This window comes from Anguilla rostrata, chromosome 18, assembly GCF_018555375.3.
Source record: "Anguilla rostrata isolate EN2019 chromosome 18, ASM1855537v3, whole genome shotgun sequence".
In the NCBI taxonomy this organism is placed as follows: Eukaryota; Metazoa; Chordata; class Actinopteri; order Anguilliformes; family Anguillidae; genus Anguilla; species Anguilla rostrata.
The window spans coordinates 1,974,909-2,000,399 of NC_057950.1; the positions used below are offsets into that span (position 1 = coordinate 1,974,909).

At 43.5% G+C, this 25,491-nt stretch overlaps 2 protein-coding genes across 2 annotated transcripts; both read left to right on the forward strand.

The window, feature by feature from the left end:
• The first annotated feature begins 801 nt into the window (after positions 1–801).
• Positions 802–3,288, forward strand: LOC135244898 (CDGSH iron-sulfur domain-containing protein 1-like). Its single transcript, XM_064317562.1, has 3 exons — positions 802–991; positions 2,118–2,323; positions 2,714–3,288. The coding sequence occupies exons 1-3, from the start codon at positions 967–969 to the stop codon at positions 2,801–2,803; spliced, it is 321 nt and encodes a 106-aa protein (XP_064173632.1). The 5' UTR covers positions 802–966; the 3' UTR covers positions 2,804–3,288.
• A 1,631-nt stretch (positions 3,289–4,919) lies between these two features.
• Positions 4,920–20,080, forward strand: LOC135244954 (inositol polyphosphate multikinase-like). The gene is made up of 6 exons (XM_064317653.1): positions 4,920–5,440; positions 7,841–7,926; positions 9,977–10,073; positions 12,237–12,409; positions 17,593–17,674; positions 18,529–20,080. The coding sequence occupies exons 1-6, from the start codon at positions 5,242–5,244 to the stop codon at positions 19,050–19,052; spliced, it is 1,161 nt and encodes a 386-aa protein (XP_064173723.1). The 5' UTR covers positions 4,920–5,241; the 3' UTR covers positions 19,053–20,080.
• Positions 20,081–25,491: the final 5,411 nt, after the last annotated feature.

Below are 25,491 nucleotides of genomic sequence, written 5' to 3' on the forward strand. Positions count from 1 at the left end.
ATTAAAATTCACCTATTTTGACAGGTTTCGTTTGACTATTGCAATCATGGCATACAAATCTGCTGCAAGTCATAGTAGCAAGTCAGGCATCTGTTTTACTCATATTAGTACATTTTGTGGCTACGTGGAGTCCTCATGGCCTCAGTGTACCAGATATATAGATAGATACATTCTGTAATATTACTCATAACATCAATACTGTGTATGCAACAGAATAAACCTGTCTAATTAGTTACTTTTAAAAATGTGATAATGAATGATGAGTATGCATGCCTTGCTTGAATGGTTTGCATGATGTAACACTTATATATCCATAGGCCACACATAGTGTTTACTGACACAGGTATTTTGTTTATCAACACTGCCTCTCACATTCTGAGACTTCCTTGTGCATTCAACAAACACCAGTCAGTACCGCCTGGCACGGAACTGTTCTTATCTGTTTACATGAGGTCAGAAGGTACAAAAGTTAATGATCTTAAGGGCTGAGAGTCTGAGGTCATTGTGGTTATGTCTGTAGGAAATCCTGAAAAGTAGGAAAACTCTTGGTGCTATATAGGTATGTGGCATGCCACCCCACCAAGCCATAACTTGGCGGGATGGCATGGCTGCCATCCCAATACAGTTCTGTGGAGGGGAACCATGATGCTGTGAGATGACGTAAGGTCACCAGAGAGTGGTTTAGGAACGTTTTATTTTTATTTATTTATATTTATTTTAGCCATTAAAAAAATGTAATCAAATTGGGGAGCGATGCGTAGAAGTCATACTAGGTCCAGCCACTGGGAGCAGGATTCTTCCGGTTTCGGCAGGTCTGCGCAGAAGCCTAATAAAGCTAACTGATTTTAGCCAACACACCTCACAAAACCTCGGTTGTCATTTAATCACGAGCCAGATCAAAGAAGAGGAGGAAGCCCAAACATATATTTAAAGCTGAAGTCAACCGAGTTGGTGAAATTTGAAGTCATGAGCTCAAATACTGTATCTAAAGGTATAAACTCTCGCGATTACTTGATTTACCCGGCTGGCTAACTAATTACATGGCGAGCTAAGGGAGAGTTTATGATATTAATAGAAGAATAATACTTCTCGGCGCTTCTTGTTGGCAGTAGCAAGCTAGCAGTCAAACATTGCGAAATTTTTCTGGCTCTTGAATGTGGTAGGTAGCTAGGTTTCGCTGTTTTTGGTCTCAGAGCCACTTGGCTAAATATGACTAGTTAATAGCCTTATCGTTACAAGCTAACTTGTGACCAGTCAGCCATACCGTACGTTTATGTTTACAGGCATACCTATCAGAGGTGCCAGATGGTGTGGGGGAAAAAAGTTGATCCGCACAGCGCCTGCTAAGAACCGACTCTCATATATCATTTGTAGCTCAGATCGTTCTAGAAGGCCATGATAAAATGCATAGTGTCTAGGACATATTTTATATCTAATATGCGGTACAGTAATTTGATGACGACAATTCTAGAGCAGTCCCGTCGCTATACATATATAGCTAGAGTATCTGAATGTAGCAGGGAACTTATAAACATGGTTAAATCGCCGGTCACGCATTATGGGTTTACATTATTTTAAAAGTTTAACGAAGGCCGGAATAAATGCAAAACAGGTTTTGCATGAAACGTCAACTGTTCGTCGTTGAAGCCATCCCTTTTTGGATCAGGGAAAATCTGACGCAAATAATTATAGTACAAAAGTAACTTATTTAGTACTGCAATTTATACGATCTCTGGAAAGTTCTGGGAGGAGAAAGCGTGGACCATCTTCCCACAAGAGTTTGTCATGTTTATGGGAGAATATCCCAGTGTTGGAAGGGACAAAGGATGCTCGCAATGAGGGGTGTTTGTGCATTCATTTAATTTATGCTCAAATTCATGAAGTTTTTACATTACACAACTAACCTATGATTTAGTCATGCATGCACAGGGGTCTCACCATGCGACGCCACTGCACATGCGTCAGAGTGAAAGTTTACGACTAGTCTCAATTTTGCACAGTGCTGTGTTTGTATATTTGTTTGCGTTATTCTGAATAATAATTGCGCTCAGAGGATAAAATAATAGGTATTACTCGAGTCCTTTAATTGATTGTATTTTTTTTGTCTTTGTTCAAAGCTGAATTGATAGCAGCCATCTCTTTGGCTGTGGGGACTGCAGCCGTGGGTGCACTAGTCTATAAAACGTTTTTTTCTAAAGACAAGAACTGTAAGTCCTGGGTAAACTTGGACCTGCAGAAAGACAACCCAAAAGTGGTGCACGCTTTTGACATCGAGGACCTGGGAGACAAAGCAGTGTACTGCAGATGCTGGCGGTCCAAGAAGGTAAATAATAAATAATAAAACATCCGGTTATCGTAGGCACTACATTACACTATTTGTGTCCAGTATGTGGATCAATTTTCAGTTGGGTCATGAATTTATTTAACAATAAAATATTAACATCAGTTCTGCAGCTTTATTGTGCTTGGCTTCCATTTTAAGATTGATGGAAGCATCTCCAGATTACTTGGCCTTTGCATTTACAGATATTATGTGCTTGTAGTTCACACTGTGCTTACTCGTCATATGTAATGCCATGCATTATCATGCAGAATTTGTTAATATGCTTGTCAGCCATTTAATCTGTTTGGGAGAATGATTCGTTTGCATTGTGGCCCTGGTAACTTTTTCAATGTGGTTTTTTTTCTTCTGTATTTTCTCTTCCCTCCCAAGTTTCCTCTGTGTGACGGTGCCCACACGAAGCACAATCAGGAGACGGGCGATAACGTCGGCCCCCTCATTATAAAGAGGAAGGAAGCTTGAAGCCGTCTCTGCTGTTCCCCAAAATGCTGCTTTACACGCACTATTTCTTTTTTTTTCATAGAAGTATTTATTTTATTAAAATGTCATGCCAATGATCTATTAACAGTGTTTTTACGCACAATGATTGGTGTAGGCTATGGCTATGCTACGTTAATATCAGGACTGCACACTGTGTTTTATAGTGTGTCATCGGATTATTACTTGTTAGGTCAGGGAATGGACTGCTTTGCCAGCGGTGTTGTATCAGTGTGTCTAATGCTCATAGGCAGAGGTTTCATTTTGTATAATTACAAAATATTTTGGGCACAAAAAATTTTTGTTGCAGATTTTGGTCATTGTTTCCCTTTGTTAAATACAGATGTTATACCGATAGAAAGCAAGCTGAACTAAATCATATTCCTGTCTGTGTTTTGTTTTCTGTGACTGCTGTTACATTGTGTATGGAAAATAAAGTGGTTATATATTGGTGTTTTGAATTTTCACAATACAGTTTACGGAATGTAATTGCTATGTAATTTCACCATATTTATTTGGGTATTTAAATTGTATTTATTTCCTGTCAACTATATATATATATATATATATGTATATTTGTTTTGTTTTTGCTACAGAAAATAGTTCAAATAACAGTGCTGTTTGTGTATAGTACAGTGTGTGTGGTCAGAGATAATCCTAAAATCAGGGATTGAGACTGAGTGATCTTCAGGCCTTTTCTAAGACGATGAAATTTGGTATTTTGACATGGAGCACCTCTTGAGAAAAGTGTGATAGTAAAACTTGGTGTGTTTAGACTAGAGACCGGTTGACTGAAAACAGTGGTTCTATACAGTTTGAATCACCTTTTATAATAGAATGCTTCTGAATAAATGCATTGGATTCATACTTTTATGGAAAGTTTCCTCAACCTCCACTGCCAAAGAGATTGAACATGCTGAGAATTTGTATAGGAACTGTATGTCAATGAAAGAAAAAAAAGACTCATTCACCAATAGACTACAGTGGTGTGAATAAGAGTGATAAATTGATCGCTGCAAAAAACATTCTTCCCAACCCTTTTCTTGGAGATCTACTGCCCTGTAGGTTTTCTCTCCAATCCTAACAAAGTGCACCTAATTCAACAGCTAGATATTTTTTAGAGCTGCTAATTGGTAAAATCGGGTGTGGAAACCTACAGGATGATAGATCTCCATGAACAGGGTTGGGCAGTCTTGGCCTAAATGCCAGTGTAATGTGTCACATAAGCTAGCAATGCACGGGGAAGGCAGTGTAGCATTCAAACATGTCAGCAGGGTGATGTCACCAAGAAGCACAGTTTGGGGGGATGCCAGGGATCACTTTGCATATCTAGTTCTTTAGCCTGCGGTAGCAATTTGGTATCGTGTATTGTGAATATTACCATGGAAAGCAATAGAGGCTGTAGCAGAATAGTATTGTAACTATTTTTACTTGATAATTGGACACGTCTAAGTATTTAATATACTGTATTTACTCTCAAGTTCTTTCGTGGTTATTTTCAAATAACGGCATGAGTTTCCTTTATTTGAGCAAAACTGATATATAAACAGCATAATTAAGGCTTTTTGAAAAGGATGTATACATGAACATCTATAATTAGAGTAATTGGCACGGGAATATAGAACTCCAAGTATGAGATAACATCTATTCTTTTTTTGCCAATCTGTACTCATAAAGTTCGGTTACAAAGATGTAGGCTACCGAGTAGCTAAACTAATCCGAAATTAAAACAGATTAACAGATTGTAAATAGTGGACACGCCGTGGCAGTACTGGAAACAGCTTTCATTCTTTATCCAAGTCATTTAAAAAGCACGTGTACATTGCACTATTCGGTGATGTCTTTAATGCCATTCTGATATTCACAAGTTGTCATTTCTCATGCGTCATGAGATAGATATGAATAGTTGCGTAAGACGGCAAGTAAAGTGGCGTCTGCTTGGTGATGGTTTCGCCACCAGCGGTTCGACCGGTGCATTTTCTGACTTCCACTCATCCAGAATGACAAACCCAATTAGAGCCGGGACATCTGGGGAGGAGCGCCGGCTCTCCCCGCGAGGAAGTGGGATGTGGCCACGAGCTGATGTTGTGCTGCTGTTTGTGATGTGCAAATTCAGTCAGTAGCGGCGAGGACGTTCAAAGTGCTGTCTTGGTTTGCGTGTTTCTGTAACTCGTGATAACTAGCTACAATGCACCTCTAAACTCCGCTAGATTTGTATCCAGTGATGACTGATCGTGGCATGATTGTTAACAAGCTAGCTACCGTTAGCTAACCTTTGATTTAGATTAAATGGAGAGCCGTTTGGTCTTCCTCCAATTAAAATCGAATAGTACGTTTATATGCGCGATATTGCGCGGTTCAATCTTTTAAACATTGGCTACATGTAGTATATTAGCTAGACATACAAACTGCCAAACTGTAAAATGTCGACTGGACACCAGATCATGGACTCATCTCTTGCATTGGGAAGACTGGATATTAAAAGTCCAGTACTAAGATCGGACAGCGACTACAGCGATGTAAATGAGAAGAACGTCCAGGATGAACCCCAATCTCGTTTGAATGGATGCTTACCGCTCCCGCATCAAGTAGCTGGACACAAATGCGGAGTTGGTAAAGTAGGTCAGTATCAGTCAGAATAAACATTAGTATTCGAAATTGCTAATGCGAGATTTAATTTCATTGTATCTCACCAAACGCATTTTACCGTAAGATCGTAGCCTACTAGAACTGGTCTTGTGAAAAGGACATTGTGTAGGCTACACGAAGAATAAAATATTAAGGAAACTAAAATAATTTCCACAATTCATCGATTCAGAGTCCAAGTTTGAGTGTTCTTGTGCAGAAGGATAATCACGTAAGTTTTATTTTCTTCGAGGAAAGCGCGTACTACTTCTTTGGACTGCTTGGTTTTGAGTTGTAGCCTCACCCGGTAATTTCTCAAGCTTTTCATTGATCTTGGCTTCTGTACCACCCTGTTCCTGGTCCCGTTGCTGGCTGCTGACTTGGAATTTATTGTTAGGTCAAAGTCCGGGGTTGCAAGATAACCTGGCCATTTGTAATGAATTTAAACGACTCTTAAGCTGCTTTTCTCCGAGTAACACAATAACTTAAGGAAACTTAGCGCACCCAGTGTCCGTTATTAAAAGTTTAATGTAGACGTTCAACAACAGGTCCAGTGTCCAGTGTTCAGGTTTTGAAACATAGGCTACCGGTAAAAAAAAAACAAAACAAACAAAAAAAAAAAACACAGGCGCCTCTTTTACTAGGCACTCCACCAGTAATGTTGCTGGTAAACGTCTCCATGGCTGAAGTTTTCAGCTGGCCTACAGATGTGCTTATTGTAGACCAAAACATAAGTGTGACTTCAAAGGCCATGCAGACGCACAGCCACACTTGTCTCGTATGTTAAGTGTTTAAAGCTTAATACATTCTGCTGCTGAATGTGTTATTTTTCAACTAAAGATCATGTGTACTCATGTGCACCAAATACATAATTTTCAGTTTATTTATAACCCTTGTTGGAATGCTATACAAATGCTGTGCTTTCCTAAGGTAAACATGTTGTGGCAGATTCAACACATGTTCAGTTTTGGTATATCTTGAGCAAGCAGTTACTGTTCTCAAATTCATTCTTACAGGTAAAGAGCATTGCATGAATAATCTAACTGTGGTGTTTGTGGGTCAGTGGGAACATATCAAATGCCTAATGTGAGCTGGGGCAAAGCTGTCAAAAAAAAAAAAGAACCCCAAAAAAAAAAAAACAGTTCATTCATTTAGTGTGAAGGTAAAACGGTTGGAATTTTAGGATTCTTACGAGCATAACCACTGCTCCTCGTGGAGAGATGAATGCCCTTTCTGTCACAGGAAAGCGTTTGAATGCGGAAAGGCCTCCCAAACAGGTTTGTGTGGATGAGTAAGTCAGGTTTTTTTTCCCACCCAGGGCTGGGGAGGGAGTAGCATTTGTGAATGGTTTTTTTTTCCCTCTTCTCGGGTCTCCGAAGGCCTTCTAAGTTGGATGTGGGCTTATGGAGTCAGCTTTGAGCCGAAATCCACTGAGCAGCACTGATCCACTTCATTTTGTTATCTGCAGGAGTAGCGAAGGGAGCTTTTGGGTGTTTTATCCTTTTTCTTAACACAGTTTCTCTTTTATAAAAACTTTTCGGTTGGCTTATAGGTGTTCTAAGTTGTGCATAGTGCTCCTCACCCCTGATTTGTATGTCTACCATTTCATCCAGTTCTACTGCATAGATAGTTAGGTCCCATATATATACATATGTCTGCTTACTTGTCAAATCTGATATGTTTCAAATTTCATTCTTGTAGTCTAGACTCAGTAAACAGGATACGGATCTGATTTGTCCAAATATGATTTAAATTGCATATGGAGGAAGTCTGGGTTGAGTTTAGGTAGTATTGGATCTGAATGTAGTAAATGCTCCAACATGAGATGAGTCTACTCCTGGCACCAGCATTCTTCTGGCAATCGACATCCCATAATAAACGCCTGGTAGCTGTGAGACATGCCAGTTGCAACCTGATTGTCAGGTCAGGTGGAACACTGAATGCAAAAACCTGGGGAAACAGGACCTCAGTATCATGGGTGGAGATTGGGGGGGGGGGGGGGGTGTCCATGGTACCTACACCCAGCCTGTGATTTAACCCCCCCCCCCCTTCCCCGCCCAGTTTTGGATCTGAAATCCTCCCACCCCTCCCCCTCCCCTGGTTTGTGACAGCAGTCTACAACCCCCCCATGCTTAAACATCAAACTGTGCCTATGCTGAGTGTGATACAGTTTGTCAACTGTATGCCATATGTGTAAGCACACCACTACTAATGCAATTCAAACTAAATTATTTGCATGTCGACATTAGAACTGACACCCTGGATGTGTGTTTGGTTTCTTAATCAAGGAACTTGGTCCCTTAAACCATCCAAAGGTGCTACCTGAGTAAGAGGGCTCTAAATTATTCCTAAAATCTGATGAATACGGTGCATTTGTGTTCTGTTTGCCTTCAACAGGTATTCTGCAGCATCCAGATGGAACTGTCCTGAAACAGCTCCAGCCTCCCCCTCGAGGCTGTAGGGAAATGCAGTTTTACAGTAAGGTACTGTACACAGTGAGGGCCCTGCTCTCCAGCTTCACAAGCATCTCTTTACAGTTCAGATACTTCAATTTTCTTTGTATAGCGTTTTTTTACGGAGAACTGTCCCAAAGATGCTTTACTGAGTAGCCACGTGACGCAGGCTCAAACCGATTCCAGCAAAATGTACCATTGCCGTTTAGAAACAGCGTTTATGCGGATGTCCACAGCTAAATTCTAGAGTTCGAGGAGAAAGCGATGTGAGTCTCATGAAAGCTCTGCACTTGACTGGGCGTGGCCTCAGAACACTGAACAGAAATGTGGCCTAAAACACAACACTGGATGAATTAATTTAATGAACAGAGTGAGTGCCAGTTTTCTTGAACAATTAAAGACAAGACCTGGCTGCTCGTACGTACAAACTCACCGCACTAATTAGAACCCTGAAAATCAGTGGTAACGTTACTTTTGTGGAGTTATGAGCGGTAAGACTGCCTACGGACCCACACTTGTAGTGAAGTGCAGAACAGAGCTCCAAGGCAATGCGCTGTTGCGAACCGGGCGCTATTTTACGTGTATTGACTGTAACATATAGGCCATGCGGTACTACAGGAGCGCTAGCACGGGTTTTATGGGAAGGGGGTCTCTGACTGACGTCAACGAGTGTCTCATGCGTGTCTGGCTCGGACCCTTGATAAGCAAAAAGAAAAAAATGAAACAAAAAAAAAAGTGCCATCGGCAGCTTGGTAGACAGCTTGACAGAGAGTATCATAACCCCGACCGGAGGCCGGCCATTACCAGCTGAGGAGATAGTGCCTGTTGGGATTTATCCGCTGTGCTTGGTGGTCTTGGTCCTGAAAGGAAGCAGCAGTGTGGGCTCTGGGTGAGGCTTTAAGAGACTGCAGATGCGGTGTGGGGTTTGAATCCTGAATCCCGGGAGACTGCAGAAGTTCATCGGTAGCAGCACTCACGCTGCTAGCCCGTGTGATGAATATGGTGTCTCAGCGTAGTGCTTATCGCTGGATCTGCTATGGCCATGGGTCCTGCGGCCTGACCGTCTATCTGCCGGGAGAGGAAAAGGAATTGAAATGTTTTAAATGGGATTTTAGCGCTCGTGTGAGAGAAGCCAGTCGCGATCTCTTCTCCTTGGTGCTGTCTTATTTGTTTCTTCGCACTCCTGTGTTTGGTGCTTGATGGATACGTCAATAAAGACAACTGACAAATTCTGAATAGCTAATGAACGCGTCGGCACAGAAAATATTTTGAGTATGAAACCGTTTCTTTGGCATAGAGCCAGAAAATTCATTGGAGGACCGGTAACACCATGGCCCATGGCAGTACCTGCTGGCTTTTTGTCAACATTTTACCCCTGAAACCCCTAGCAAACTGGTGAGGACACAGTTAAATATAACAGGGGCAGGAATTAAAAGCAAATTTTTTAAATGCATAAATACTGTGGAGTGCTCTGTGTTTTTATGACTGAGTTTGTTCCTATATGCTTCAGTTGATACCTCTATATAATCTCTATTGTCACTCTAGCAAACCACATATCAAGGTAATTGTCTGTGATTAATTAAGTACAAACAGTGAGTAACATTTGTCAATAGCTTTGAGTGAGCACCATTTTGTAACACCATATGCAGTTTAGTTAGATTTAATTAGAGGTGCAGTCATTATGAGTGATTAATATGATCAAGGACTGCAGCGGCTTGATTAGTCATACAATGCAGTTAGGCTTCTACCTTTTAGGCATTTGACATATCAGCGAGCACTGCAAATTGGCCAATGGCAGCAGTCTTCTCCAGAGTATATATGTGTACCTGAGATGTGGTTTATCATAACATCTCAGGGTATTCTCTACATTTTTAGAGCTGGGGTGCTTAATTCGGGGAAAAATAGCCTCAGAAGGCTGGAGGTTGGACAGCTGTTTTATTTGTAGTATTTTTTTTTTTTTTGCAAAGTAGAAATGCACAGCGACACGGTTCTTGCCTCTGGCATTGTTGTCCATTCTTGGTGGCCAGAGTTTATTGGTACAGAAAACAGTGCACTCAGTGCGGCTCTCTGTCTTCCCCAGGTGTACGGCGAGCAGTCCACGGAGCGCTGCCTTCAGGAGCTGAAACGATACCTGCCCACGTACTACGGCACCTGGCGGCCCCCCGACAGACCCAACGGTATAAACCCGTGCCCCCCAGCTGCTTTCGTGGACGTAATCGAGCGCGGTCACGCTTCACGGTCCGTTTGACGAGGCGCTCTGAACCCAGCTTGTGTCACAACGCAAGTTATTTTCTTGTGGAATTAACATTCGCTGTCGGTTCAGACGCGGAACTTTCCGGATCGCGCGAGGACAGTGACATTCCGGGAATCCCTGGTGCGATGCTGCTATCGCCGAACCAGTGGAGCTTAAAAAAATCATTAGGAGCGAGTCGCAGGAGAGCACTGCTGAGCAAGGCCACCGTGCTTAAAAAAAAACAAAAAAAACATTTGGTTAGCAGCGCATCCCTCCGTGTGTCAAACCCTGCTCTACGGAAGCCTATTAAAATGCTGGCTATGATGTGCTATAGTGTGAACACGCTGCAAAATACATTTTACGGTCTTGCGCAATCCGTTTTTGAAGACTTGCAAATGTTTCACATTTGTACCATTGCTGTGCTCCTCCGTCCTCTCCGCTCCGCTGTCTGACAAGGGTATTTGACGTGTGCGTTGTCTCGCTAGACTTTAGCACCGTGTGTCTTTTCATTTTCTCCCCTTATCATCCTGTGTGCCCTCAGGGCCGAGCTTTCATGGTGTCTATCTTTACGTCTTTGGTCTTCTCAAGTGCCGGAGTGAACTCGGTTCTTTTGCTCCGTCTGTTAAAGAATAACTGAGTGAATCACCCTAAGCAAAGAGCTGTGAATTGCGCAAACTCCAGCTGTTGCTAATGTTGGACCAGGCCTACCTTTGGTCTCATCTGCTCCACAAAAAGCCTTTTGTTTGAAGTGCATCTGTGAAATAATGAGTCATACAGACAATGTCTGTACTGTTTGAGTTTGTCAGGTTGCAGCGCGAAGATTAAATATTAACATATGTCCTTGATGTTTCAGGAAATATTTATAGTAATTTTAGATTTTCCAGACAGCCAAAAAAATTCAAGAATATATCTTCTGTTTAACATTCATTTTGATATTATCTTATTTGGAAGGAGAATTAAATGCCTAATCAGTAACTGTTATAAAAACGAATAATCACAGGGACTATGCTCCACCTATGGCCTCCACCTAAGTAATTCATGTAATAATTCCCAGAATTCATTACTGAGCACTTTTCAGGAATATACTGCAAAAACACTGAGCACTTTTCAGGAATATACTGAGAGAACACTGAGCACTTTTCAGGAATATACTGAGAGAACACTGAGCACTTTTCAGGAATATACTGAGAGAACACTGAGCACTTTTCAGGAATATACTGAGAGAACACTGAGCACTTTTCAGGAATATACTGAGAGAACACAGCACTTTTCAGGAATATACTGAGAGAACACTGAGCACTTTTCAGGAATATACTGAGAGAACACTGAGCACTTTTCAGGAATATACTGAGAGAACATGGCATGTTGCCCTTTGTCCTGCCTGAGGTCTAAGAAATAGTGTAATAACTATTATGAGTGCTGCAGCTATAACGTCTCGGGGCTGGGAAGAATTATATTGGGCCAGCCGCCCCCCCCCCCCTTAATATATTTAGTAATAAAATAAAAATAGTTACGCCCCATATCCTGGGCCCCCCTTGGGCCCAGGACAAAGTTTCCCATTTCCCCCCCCCCCCGTTCCTGCGGCCCTGACTGGTGCAGTAATAGCTCATAAGTGTTTTGCGTATCATGATGCAGCTGGGTTCGACTGAAGCACCGTGGTGCGCTGGAGCACTAAGCCTTTGCTTTCCCCTCAAGTGCTGCAACTTCTTCATTTCACACAGCAGTGGCTGCAGTCCCCTGTTTTCACCACTACTCCCAACCAAAGTCTTCTTTCTTTCATAGGACGGAATATTTTTGACAAGCAACTTGTTTCTTGAAAATTCTGAATGATCTGCAGGAGTGTTTTCAATTTTCCGTCCATCCAACACTGATGTCTTTCTGTCTCTTCTTCCCTCTCTGTCCTTCTCTCTCCCTCTCCCACTCCCTCTCTCTCTCCCTCTCCCACTCCCTCTCTCCCTCTCTCTCCCACTCCCTCTCCCTCTTTTGTTCCCTCTCCTTCTCTCTATCTGTCTGTCTCCCCATCTCTCTTCTGTCTCTCTCTCCCCCTCCCCCTCCCCCCCTCCCCCTCCTCCCTCCCCCCCCCCTCCCCCCCCTCCTGTGACCTCAGACCTGTACCTGAAGCTGGAGGACGTGACTCGCCGGTTCTGCAGGCCCTGCATCATGGACGTGAAGATCGGCCAGCGGAGCTACGACCCCCTCGCCTCCCCGGAGAAGCGTGCGCAGCAGATTAACAAGTACCCCCTGATGGAGGAAATCGGCTTCCTGGTCCTGGGCATGAGGGTGGGTACGACTCCTGGGCATGAGGGTGGGTATGACTCCTGGGCATGAGGGTGGGTATGACTCCTGGGCATGAGGGTGGGTATGACTCCTGGGCATGAGGGTGGGTATGACTCCTGGGCATGAGGGTGGGTATGACTCCTGGGCATGAGGTGGGTATGACTCCTGGGCATGAGGGTGGGTATGACTCCTGGGCATGAGGGTGGGTATGACTCCTGGGCATGAGGGTGGGTACGACTCCTGGGCATGAGGGTGGGTATGACTCCTGGGCATGAGGGTGGGTATGACTCCTGGGTATGACTCCTGGGCATGAGGGTGGGTATGACTCCTGGGCATGAGGGTGGGTATGACTCCTGGGCATGAGGGTGGGTATGACTCCTGGGTGTGTGTTTAACTGGTATGAATTTGTACAAACTGTCCAAACTTACCTACCCAGCAATGAGAAGGGCGTTACAGAAGGAAATACTTATTTTTTGTTTCTTCTAACCTTCTTCTGGCAACTTCTGTCTCTTGCACTAGACGTCTGTAGAATGATGAGCCTTGTTAGGCTGAATGGCCTCCTCCAGTCCTCATTTGTATCCTGCTTATGTTCTTGCATGCTCATGCGTTTCCAGCCAAAACATGATGTGCTCAAATTTGAGCTGTCGCCTTAGCTCTTCTCAAGAACCAAACTTTTTGACTTGAAGCCAAACGTTCTTGGCTGCAGGGGAGAGATTTCAGTCTTCAGGACGGTCGTCTCTCTCACCAGTGGCACTCTGGTCGATCGGTCGCCCACAGGCTGCGTGCATATGGTTCACAGGAACTTTAAAAAAAAAAAAAAAAAAAGGTTTTGGAAACAGTGGACTGCAAAACACATGATTTTGGCCTCTGCTTCACTCTGGAAGAAACTTTGTGAGTGTTTCTTCCCTCCAAAACTGACGGGAGGCTGCAGCAATGAGCATGGACATAACTAATTGGGTTTTTAATTATTTGAAAAAAGACTAAATAAGAAAAGAGGGGTAAATCAAAAACAAACAATAAAAACAAACATCCCAGGTTAAAATTGAACTACCACCCTATGAGCAAAATAAAGAACGTCCTGTCAGAGCTCGGAGAGCTACCATCCTGTTGGTGTTCACTTCAAACATAACAAAGCCACACCTCATTCAACAGCGAGAGCAGGGCTGCCCAAACCTTCTCCTGGAGATCTACTATCCTTTAGGTTTTCACTCCAACCCTAACAAAGCCACACCTCATTCAACAGCTGCAGCAGGGCTTCTCAAACCTGTTCCTACCGTCCTGTAGGTTTTCATTTCAATGCTAATTTGGCACACCTGATTCTACTAATTAGCAGCATTTCTCTCGCCTACAGGACGGTAGATCTCCAGGAAGAGGGTTGGGCAGCCCTGACATAGATCATCTCTAGATATAGAGGGGGTGTCACAGACCCTCTGGGTTCTTGAAACCTGTTTTCAAAGGTCTACAGTGCTTGCGTTTCAGTGAATGAGCTGCAGTTTGTGGGAGAGAGGCCAGGTTCCAGACTAACTATCTGTCTAACATGAAACTTGGTGTTTGGTGAGAGCTGCGAGAGCAGTTTCCCCGTGTGTCGAGCGGCGGCCGCTCACCACTGCTGGCGTAAACACGCCGTGCAGCCGTCAAGGGGCCACAACCGTCCCTGGGCCACACAAGTCCAGGTTTTTTTTTGGGGGGCCACAACAACGTTCTTGTTTTGGGCCACGAGAACCCCAGGGCCGGCTCTGTATATGGAATAACCATATGCCGCCATATTCAGATCATATTATTCAGCATTCTGCTCGAAATCATTGGAGATAGAACGGCATGTTGCAAAGGAGTTGGATGAGAATGTGGGAAGTGTAGATGAGTCTGTTTATCATCACAAGTATTTTCCACTTAATTGCGAGGTGGTCTTATCGGGGGTCTAATTTCATTGTTCAGTTAACCTCATCCCAGTTTAGGGCCAACAAGGATAACACCGATGATGGAGTTTGTTGACCGAATTCTTCTGTATTCATTATCTATTGATTATTCTTGATGTGATTGCAAAGTTACCCAAAGTGCTTGCACTGGAAGAACACGTTCGATTTTTAAATCACTGGGTATCAAGGGTCAGAGAGACGAGGCTCAGCCACCGAAGGATTGTTTGCATCCAGTTTATTGGGTTTATTAACACCAAGCCCCTTTAGCCTGGTTGGAGAAGCTCTCGACAGCCTGACGCTAGTTCCCTGCATTCATGACGAACTGCAGGCATCTTCTCCGCAGTACCCACCTTACCTCATACACTCATCATTTTTTGGCAGCTTACAATCTACAGTGTAGATATTTAGCAGACACCTTTAAACCAAAGCAACTGACAGTAAGTACATTTGATGTGGCTAGAAAACCACTAGAGCTAGAGAAAAGGTTTAAAAAAAAAAAGAAAAAACGTATAAATATTGCTTGAAAAGGTGGATCTTTGGTCTCTTGCAGAAGATGGCTTGTGATGGTTTGTGCCATGCGGACTGAGGGCTAGCTTAGCCTGTGCTAATGAGAGCATCCTCAGGAGAGCCTCTGCTCTGAATGCTGATGAACATGCAGGCGGAGCTCGATCCCAGGACTCCCCGTCAGACACGGGGAAACGAGGCGTGGGCCCCCCTGACCCTCCTTTTTGAGTTATCGCCCCCTGAGCCTCGTTCTGAGTTATCGCCCGCGCCACGTTTACAACAACGCTGTTCTGGCGGGAAGGTGATCAATCAAGACGTGAGAGAAAAATCGCAAAGAGCAGCTCCGTTCTCCCACTGAGAAACAGCTGCCAATTCAGCCATTTTTCTTTTCTTCCAAAACCCCCCCCCCCCCCCAACAATTCCGAACGTTCCACAGAGGTGGAGAAAGCAAAGTGCTGAGGCGTCAGAAATGCGATCCTTCCGTGTGCGCACGTGCCAGATACGGTCCTGTCTGCCGCACCTCGGATTCGAATGCGCTCGGTACTTTGGGGTAAAGCGCTCGGTACTTTGGGGTAAAGGGCTCGGTACTTTGGGGTAAAGGGCTCGGTGCTTTGGGGTAAAGGGCTCGGTACTTTGGGGTAAAGGGCTCGGTACTTTGGGGTAAAGCGCTCGGTACTTTGGGGTAAAGGGCTCGGTACTTTGGGGTAAAGGGCTCGGTACTTTGGGGTAAAGGGCTCGGTACTTTGGGGCAAAGGGCTCGGTACTTTGGGGTAAAGGGCTCGGTACTTTGGGGTAAAGCGCTCGGTACTTTGGGGTAAAGTGCTCAGTACTTTGGGGGTAAAGGGCTCGGTACTTTGGGGTAAAGGGCTCGGTACTTTGGGGTAAAGGGCTCGGTGCTTTGGGGTAAAACGCTCGGTACTTTGGGGTAAAGGGCTCGGTACTTTGGGGTAAAACCCTCAGCTGAGTGGCTGGCCTCCTCTCTGGTGACTGGGTTATTGATATTCTCTGTGCCGGGTTGTTTGTCTTGCTGATCCTCGTTGCCGGACTTCGGCTGCCTGGTTTCTCTGGCTTTGTGAGGACACCAGTTATCGGTATAATACAACGGTGCCCTTATCTCGGTGCCATTGAGGAGATGCACAGAAACATACTGCCTACAATAACTTTCTCACTGAGAGAGACGTTTGCAATGGTTGGCATTGTGCACATTTTCATGCATAAGGAGAGAGGCCTTTCAAACGTCAGAAAGGCCCGGGCTGCTATTGTTGCGCGGTTAAAGGTATCGGTGAATGCTGTATGTCTGGGTTCTGGGCTTTTCAATCTTTTGTGAGCCTGAAGGGAGACAGGAATGGGTGATGGTACTGGAACACACACACAAACACAGTCACACACACACACACACACACACATACACATACACACACACACACACACATACACACTCATACACACACACACTCCCTCCCCTCTCTCTCTCTCTCTCTCTCTCTCTCTCTCGCAAACACACTCACACACACATTCTCCATATAATTAATATAAACCGTAGAAAACGATATGTAATTAGAATAAAGACAAAGGCAGATATATTGAATAAAGGCAGTTTAAATGAACTTATTCTTGCACAAGCTTTCCACTTTAAACTCAAGGCCTGTTTTTGTGTGTTACCCAGCGTTGACGTGAAGCTTATTCATCAACTCTGCTTGGATAACACAGATATTGGTGGTGTTCCTGCTACGTGGGTGAGATTTTTGCTTGGCTGTGACATTGATATTTAATGCACAAGGATTCACGTCCTCAGATAAAACTGTTAACTGTTCAAAGAGATATTAATATGAGGCCAAATTTGGTATCGGAGGAAATGTATTTTCCTGTTTGATGGAGGCAGGCTTTTGGAATTGGTGGGGAGCCTAGACTGTGGGTCCCCAGTGTCTTGGTTGAAGTACGCATTGTGTTATCTGTCAGGGCGAGGGAGTGCTTATCTTTTTCTGCAGATTTGCGGAGTTTGTCCTTGGCTGATTTGATGGCCGCGATTGTCGCGCCGTGCTCCCATGCCTTTTGTTGTCGCAGTTGTAATCAGCTTGGCCTGTGGCGTTTACTTGCGACTTTATTCATTTGTCCACTAGGGGGAGCCTGCTACCCGCCGGTTTCTGGCTCGAAAGTTGCTGTCCTCCTGGGTCAAAAAGAAAACAGGCGTATTTCAGAGAGACTTTCTTTTCTCTTTTTCCGAGATTGCTGAACTCCTTTGTGTTTTTCTTTATTATTTAGAATCATATTGACGGCACATGTCACGTGTAAAAATCGTATGAATCAATGTTATTTTGATGCTAAAATGTATTCTATAAGCCAGCAGGTTTTTTCATAAATTAGTTGCTGGTAATTCCCGACTGAATGACCGTTTTCTCCCGCGGAGTACTCTGGACGGTACTGTTTGTGTTTTCTCATGGATAACGGTAAACGGCTGTGCTGCTGAGACGTGTGACAATATTCAGGGGCCTTGACCATTCCCGTGGGCTTCGGTAACTGGCCGATGATTGGTTGTGCACGGTGACGTTGAACAGATGTCCTTTATTCTGTGCTGGCCAAGAAATCTCACAAGTTCTCATAGTCCAACAGCAAGCCAACAAATCTCACAGGCAAGCTTCCCCAGTCAACCAGGGAGTCTGTGGTGACATTTAGGAGGGCAGCAGACTTTTTTTTTTCAGCTTCAAAAAAACAAACTCAAATACCCATCATCCCCTTTCCGTCCCTCTCTTGATTTCCATAATCCAGGTCTACCAAACGAGCTCAGATACATATGAAACCTACGATCAACATTATGGAAGAAGCCTTGTGAAAGAGTCACTTACAGACGGTAAGTTACTTCTAATGGACTACAAACAGAATGATCCCCTGTACGTATCAATTTCAGAGAAAATGACTACCAAAATTACTGATGAGTTGGCTGTCACAAGTAGGGTCGATACTGAACAAAAAACATTTCTGAAATGAATCTTGTTTAGCTTTGTTTTCTGTTTCTCTGAAAAGCTGTAGTGCTGGCTTGTCATTCATTATTAAATGGAATGGTCTTTACCAACAAATTAAAGAGCTGTGCAAAATTCAGCTTTTGCGCATTTGAAGATAAGCCACGGAATTTTTTTTTGATTTATTCTGAGTAGCATTTGCTGCATAATAAATTGCTCAGAAACATTTGAGGAATTACAGAAAGAAGCATGACTTCAGCGTAGACTTCACGGTCTTGCATTGACTGGCCTGCTCTTGCTACCTTATTAAACTAAAAATGGTTGGCTGGCAGGCTCGTTAAAAATCAAAGGGAATCTTGCTGTTTTTGAAAGCTATATTTTATATAGCTGTACTTTGACTGGGGAAGCTTCATGTTTTATTACCTTGTGGTTGTGTTGACTCATAACAGATAAGAATGAGTTTTTGTCGAGAAAGTTCCATAGTGAAGAGTGAAAGAACTACATAAAACATTTATCTGGAATAGTGATGTTTTCACTTCTTAAACGAGAGAGCGATCACTTTGAGATAATACAGATTTCATTTGTATTATCTCAAAGCGCAATACAGCTGAACGCAACCACCCCCCAACCCCCCCCACCCCGAATGTGCTGCACATTGCCTGGGTAATGAATGGCGGCCATTTTGTGCCAGAAGATTCGCTACACAGTTGGTGGAGTCTTAATGATGCTCCCTCGGCCTTTGAAGGTTTGGCCAGATTCTTTCACAACGGGGAGGGGCTGAGGAAGGACGCCGTGGCCGCCAGCGTCGGGAAAGTGCGGGACGTCCTTCGCTGGTTCGAAGGCCAGAGACGCTTCCATTTCTACGCCAGTTCCCTGCTGTTCGTGTACGAGGGGGACGTGGCGGGAAGGACACGGGACGCTCCCGGAGCTGGAGGAGGGCGCGGAGGAGCGTCGGCGAGCGACAGCCACGTCCGCGCGCTCTCCGGTACGCGGGCGCCCGCCGCGAGGGACTGCGGCGGGGGCTGCGGGCCCGTGGTCTCCCACGGCAACCCCAGCGGCAGGGAGGACGTTGCCGTGCAGCATCAGGGTCCCCGGGTCGCCCTGGAGGGGGGGGGCCCCAAAGGGCACGGCCCGCCTGCAGGCCAAGGTCAGGCGGAGGTCAGGATGATCGACTTCGCCCACGTTTTCCAAAGCGAAACCCGGGACGACAGCTACATCTACGGGCTGAAGAATTTACTTTCGCAGCTGCAGCAGATCCTGGATAAATGAACTCACAGGGCCTCCCTTTGTCACCGTTTCCGTTTTTAACACACTTATTGTTGATCGGGGCCAAATATGACATGGAAATGGAGAAGTAGCAACCACCATACAGTGTAACCTCTTATCAGTGACCTTTTTGTAATGTGATAACTTTGTTGTATCACATTATGTATGTATATGATGTGCTTATTTTCTCATTTTAGAGCTGCTAACCATATTTACTCAGGTGTAAATTGTTTTATATTCTAATCTTGTTTTTTGCAAAAGCAAGTATGTCTGGAAGTGTTTTATAGAAAATTTAGTCGACACTTATTTTGTGTCAAAAGACTTTGTGGTTCACCCGACTGGAGAGGTACCGAGCTCTGTGGTACATACCGCCATTGTGCACTGTCCAGTTCGGAAGTAATCCCAAAAATGAAAAACTACTGATCTTTTTTTAATATAATAAATCTTAGTGGAGATATTTAATTACAAATGGGTAGGGTAAATATTTTTGGAAAAAATCTATTTTAATTATTTACTACCAAAATATTTCTGTGTATATTTAAAGGTTGCGAATATGTATATTTAAAATTGGATTTAGATGTTTTTTCATTATTTACATCTATTTATTAATATAGCTTTGCATTAGTAAGTATTGTAATTATAATGAAATACAGACAAAAGACATTGTTTTCACCCAATTCATTTTGGAGAAAATTGCTAAATGAATGCTTCCCAAAGGAGCTTTTTAAATCCTGATGATCTAGGACATGAGATACTCAGTCTGTCCTAAACAATTTTGCTCTTTTTCTGTGGCTGTGAGTTTGAATGTCATTGGATGCCTCAGCATTCTTGGGTGTTCTGATTGGTCCAAAGTGAAGCCTGAGAAAGCCTGCTTTCTGGTTATTGGCTGAGGTTCATATGATTATACTCACTGACCCTAACCAATAGGTAAACAGGAATTTCGGAATCAGGATGTTCCTGCAACTGTAACTCTAAAATGTAGCCTTTGCTATAACACCTGACTAGAAAAACAATAAATATGTTTTACTCCATATGTCCAGGGGTGTTTTTTGTAATGTAAAATTTTGTCAAATTTTTTGATGTACATCTTAATAAATAAAGTTAGTGAGGCACACTAATAAACTAGATGCATTGGTAATTTAATTACTGGAAGGATAACTTCTTCCAGGTTAAATAGTTATTTCAGAATTTTGCTGAATTTCAGAGTGCAAATGAATTTTTGTCATGTTGAGAAAACTTTAAAATACAGGGCTGAATATCTAGTTGGTCTGGAGAATCTACGCTCCTATCAAAGGCACTGGTAGCAGTATCTTGTTCAGTTAGGTATTTACGCATTCTTGGCCTGATTTACTACGACCTTTAACATAACTGCCTGCACATGACCAATGAGTCTGGTATTGTTACACCAATAGTGATCATGTTGTATTTTGGTGTGCGAAAGTTAGCATAAGCTATCAGTCCTCTGTTATCTTTAATCATTGTTTAATCTGTCATGCCGAATCTGATCACCTGTAGTACTCATGTAGTGCCGTCTGCGTTGAAAGTCTCTGTGGCAGTCATTGCAGTCGAGATGGTGTGCTGGTGGAACTGATGTTTGTTACTCAGGTTATTTCAGATTGGTGGTGAGAAATAAAGGGGGTTGGGAAAATTCAGCTTTTAAAGTCCTTTTTGTTTTAAGACACTGTGTGTCCAACTGAATCCCAAGGGGGGCACAGGGTCTTCAGGTTTTTGTGGTTTACTTTCGATCAGCTGCCAATTAAGGCTTTGAGAACCAGGCATGTGTGGATTCCTTAGCCAATCAATGACTTAAATGAAACACTTTGTGCTGAGAGCGCCCCAAAAATCAGCCCTCCAGGACTGGAGTTTGACATCTGTGTTTTAAGGGGACTGAGGAAGCCATTTTACTGTGGCACAGAATCAGAGCTTTTTGAAATACTATTTTTAGAAGCAGACAAAACTGAAGAGCCTTTTTAAAATGGAATAATCTCCTTGTAGGCAGTTGCCACACAGTGCCTACTTTGGATGAGAGTCTACAAATAAAATCCAATTTGCTACACTGACCCAGTTTCAGGAGTCTTGATGAGAGCTTGTACAGGGCAAAATATCAATGCTCTTTATACAAAAGTAAAACAAGAAGAATTTTGTTTTTTAAAAAGCAGTATCTTTCTGAAATTTTACCCGTGCTACGGACATTCCTCTCAGAAGCTCTTAAGCGATGTGGGACCAGACTGGATTCCATCCAAAGACCCCAGAGAATCAGACTGGATTCCATCCAAAGACCCCAGAGAATCAGACTGGATTCCATCCAAAGACCCCAGAGAATCAGACTGGATTCCATCCAAAGACCCCAGAGAATTAGACTGGATTCCATCCAAAGACCCCAGAGCATCAGACTGGATTCCATCCAAAGACCCCAGAGCATCAGGGACACATTTTAATTTCCTCATTATGCTACAGATGCTTCAGGTGATCCAGATCTGCTCAATGTATATATATTCCTATATATATATATATATATATATATATATATATATATATATATATATATATATATATAGATAGGAATATCTTAAAGATTATGCAGCTCATTACCACTGTCACGTTTGATGAAATTTACAGTACTGAGAGAGAAATCTTAATACGTGCTAATGCCATCTCATACCAGAGGTGTTTATTGTGCCCCGAGTTCAGTGCTATAGCAGAAAGCTCCGGAATGTTCCCCTGGCAGGCCCCGGAATACGCGGCGATGCGCTAATGGTGTCGGACTGCTTTCCGTGGTTCTCTCCTCCTGCTCTCTCCTCCTGCTCTCTCCTCCTGCTCTCCTCCTGCTCTCTCCTCCTGCTCTCTCCTCCTGCTCTCTCCTCCTGCTGTCTCCTCCTGCTCTCTCCTCCTGCTGTCTCCTCCTGCTCTCTCCTCCTGCTCTCTCCTCCTGCTGTCTCCTCCTGCTCTCTCCTCCTGCTCTCTCCTCCTGCTGTCTCCTCCTGCTCTCTCCTCCTGCTCTCTCCTCCTGCTCTCTCCTCCTGCTCTCTCCTCCTGCTGTCTCCTCCTGCTCTCTCCTCCTGCTCTCTCCACGGTGGGGGACCCTCTGTGTACCCCCTTTTCTTGTTACAGCCTTTGATCAATCGATGCTGTTGACAATGCGCGTTTAAATGCTACCGTTCATTTTGTTCCATAAAACTTATTTTCAACACAATGCATGTTTGACAAAATGTTGTTTTTTTGTTGTTGCTGGAAAAAAATATTTTCACATTTTCAAGAGTTAGGACCCCCCTGATTTTACCTGCCAGTCTTCAATTGAATCATAAATCCACCATCTTCATACAGGAATTATTTGCTATATTGCACGTTACAGACAATGAAAACATTAGTTGCTCAGTCTTGTTAGAATTCCAGGGAGGTGAATATTGCAGAAGTATGATTCATGTCATACATACCTATTTCTGACATAATTTGGCCTTGAGAGGGTAAGTCATCCCTCATTGGACATTAAGTCTAATTGAGAAAAATTAACAACTTATTTAAATTCAGAGGTAATTGTGATTGGAAGATAACCAGCTACATTGTGGGTTTTATGACAGTTTGGGAACTCTTGAGTGTAGTATTCTATATTATTTTTATTTCTCAACTGTAATCCTGTTTAAAGGATATAATTGCCTACTTTTGTATATAGAATAAATTGTTCAATATTTACATAAAACATTCACATATTTGCTATGTATATAGGTGATTTTGGTTACTGATAAATACCTACCGATAATGAAATGCCTTGTCTGGCTTGTTTGTTTATTCAAAGTGAAGCATGTGTAAATAAATTCATATATTGTGTCCCAGAGCTAAGTGACTGTTTGACACTGAGTTTTGTGTGGTAGGAAGGTTCTAGGTGACCTCCCTCTTGTCTGGATTTACTAGGAAGGAGTCGCGCCCCGATCCAATCTTGCCCATGTCCTTGGGGGGGGTGGGGGTGGGTGTGGGGGAGCAGGTGGAAACAGGTAGTGTTTGGGGCGCTGCTTGTAAGGACGCAGCAGTGTTTTGCTCTCGATGGGCACTGACCCGCCTATCTGGCATGTCTCCACGATGGTCTCGCGCTGGAGCTCAGCCAGTATTGCACTCTGCCTTCCATCCCCGTAGCCAGCCAGACCCAACAGCAGAATACTAATGCGCGAGACCACAGAGCAAGAAACGGAAAAAAAAACTGCGTGCTTAGGTTTGTCAGCCCCATCCCCCCGCCCCACCCCCTCAAAAAAAGATCTGTCCTAAACTGTCCATTGGTAGGCTATCAATGATTTTACGTCGGAGGTTATTCGGAGACATTAAATAGAACATGAAACAATGATAAATGGTTGTTGTGACAGTCCATTTAACCCCCCCCAACTCCCACACCTCCTCTCCCCTTCCGTCACACCTTGGGCAAAACTGTACTGTAATAGTCCAGTTGCAATATAATAAGAGTGGGGGAAAAACGCATCCAACCGCGCATTGTGCCAGATGCGTCTGAGGTTCGTCTGGTTGTCTTGGAGGAATTCACACAGAATTAAACATACAACAGTTCTTAATACGCTCATTGTGCTTCGGTGCGTCAGAACAGTGCGGGGGATGCTTCGGCATTTGTCTGTCAGCCGGGACCGAAAGACGCCCGCGAGACGGGTGGATGTTGACGCTGCGCTGCGTCTGGGCGCGAGTCTGACGGCGAACGGTTTATGGATTTCTGAGGATGTGAAAAAGCAGCTGAATATTTTATGATATTGCGGTTTCATTTAAATGCAAGAGGGCCCGGGAGAACACAGCGAGCCTTCGTTATGAGAGGGAGAGCGAGAACACAGAAGGGAAGGAGCAGGGCCAGGGACTGACTGACTGACTGACGGAGGCTGACAGATCGGTTAATGCCCTTGTGCAAGGACATCGCGCCGTTTAGTTTACCGCAAAACATCCATTTGCTCCGTTTTGTTGCCAATGTGCTAGCTTATGTGTGCTGCATAGCACTTCCACTGTTTTATCATAGTGGTTATGTTCCCCCCCCCCCTCCCTTTTTTAACTTTGGCATAGTTTTACACCAGGGCCATAGTATCTTTAGATCGTTCTATGGCTGTAAATTGGAATTTCAGATTTCATGCATAAACGTAGTATAATTTGATGTCAAATCTATACAGTTAAATGCAAAAATATTGAGCCAGTGAAAGTTTATGTTGTTTTGGCTCTGTCCTCCAGCACATCGGATTTGAAATAAAACCGAAATAAATGTGTACTGAAATAAATCGAAATAAAGTGCAGACTGTCAGCTTTAATCTGAAAGTATTTACATCCATCTCTGTGTAGAAATCACAGCCCAGATAACCTCATATTTCTGAATTGTTTTAGTTCAAATCAAATGAGCTGCAGCACAGAAGCCAAAACAACAATAATTGTGTCGCTGTCCCAATACTTTTGCCCGTAACTGTATTCGGAACATAAACAAGATAAACTAAAATGTACGCAATATACCATTCACGTGGAACATTTTTATTCTGCAGTATAATGTGTTTTATGCTACTGCTTTAATGGTGTCTTGTTATAGCCCTATCTGTGTAACTGCTGACAAACTAATTTCCCCATGGGCATTGGGTGACGTTTATATATAATTCTATTCCATCTACTATTCATTATCAATTTTCTTTGAATCGCTCTATGGCAATATCTGCGCCACTCTCTACATCAAACAAAATTTGACATATATCTTGATATATAGCGTTTCAGCTTGCTATTTCAGAGGAAACCCTTGATTCCGAAATGCGACCCGAAGAAACCTTGCATTATGCGACTGCATATTTTTTAAACTGCACTGGAAGGCGCTTTCATATGAATTAAATGAATGTACATTCAGTCGTCGGCATCTACTGTGGCAGCTTCTCTGCAGTACGTGGTACGTCCTCTTGATGGCGACAAAACATCTCATGCCACTGTTGAGAGTGCCCGCATCAGTAAACATCACAAAATAAAATGGGCCTTGGTAAGACGGAGGAAGTTGAATTATACAGTGCTCAATGCCGGTGGAACACATTAATACATCAGATATAGTCTCTAAATGCAGATGGATTATACGCAAATGTTTGTCACAAATTCCGTGCATATGTCACGTGTCATTATGTTAAGATCGTGATTTATCTTGGTGCATAAATGCGGACTATATTTTCAGAATAGCGAAGGGGTATTCTCCAGCAACTCGTAGTGGTAAATGAACAATAAATCTGATCCGGAGAGAATCCCGGAGGAGAATTTCTTAGCACTGCTCGTAATAATTGAGGTTTATAATTTATCTCGCGTCTCCCCCTCTGAATAAGAAGAATGAAATCACACTAATGCGTCCTGAATTCATCTGGCTGCGTCACACGAGAGCCTCTCCTTGATTGAATTCCAAATGTCAGAATTATGGAGGTTGTCTTCTGCGTACCTTTTAACATATTTCTCA

Bases quoted from the DNA above. Each gene is read 5' to 3' on its own strand.
- LOC135244898 (XM_064317562.1), top strand. From the start codon at position 967: ATGAGCTCAAATACTGTATCTAAAG. The intron at 992-2,117 runs GTATAAACTCTC...CTTTGTTCAAAG, and splicing joins CTCAAATACTGTATCTAAAG to CTGAATTGATAGCAGCCATC. The intron at 2,324-2,713 runs GTAAATAATAAA...TTCCCTCCCAAG, and splicing joins GATGCTGGCGGTCCAAGAAG to TTTCCTCTGTGTGACGGTGC.
- LOC135244954 (XM_064317653.1), top strand. From the start codon at position 5,242: ATGTCGACTGGACACCAGATCATGGACTCATCTCTTGCATTGGGAAGA. The intron at 5,441-7,840 runs GTCAGTATCAGT...TGCCTTCAACAG, and splicing joins ATGCGGAGTTGGTAAAGTAG to GTATTCTGCAGCATCCAGAT. The intron at 17,675-18,528 runs GTAAGTTACTTC...CGGCCTTTGAAG, and splicing joins GAAAGAGTCACTTACAGACG to GTTTGGCCAGATTCTTTCAC.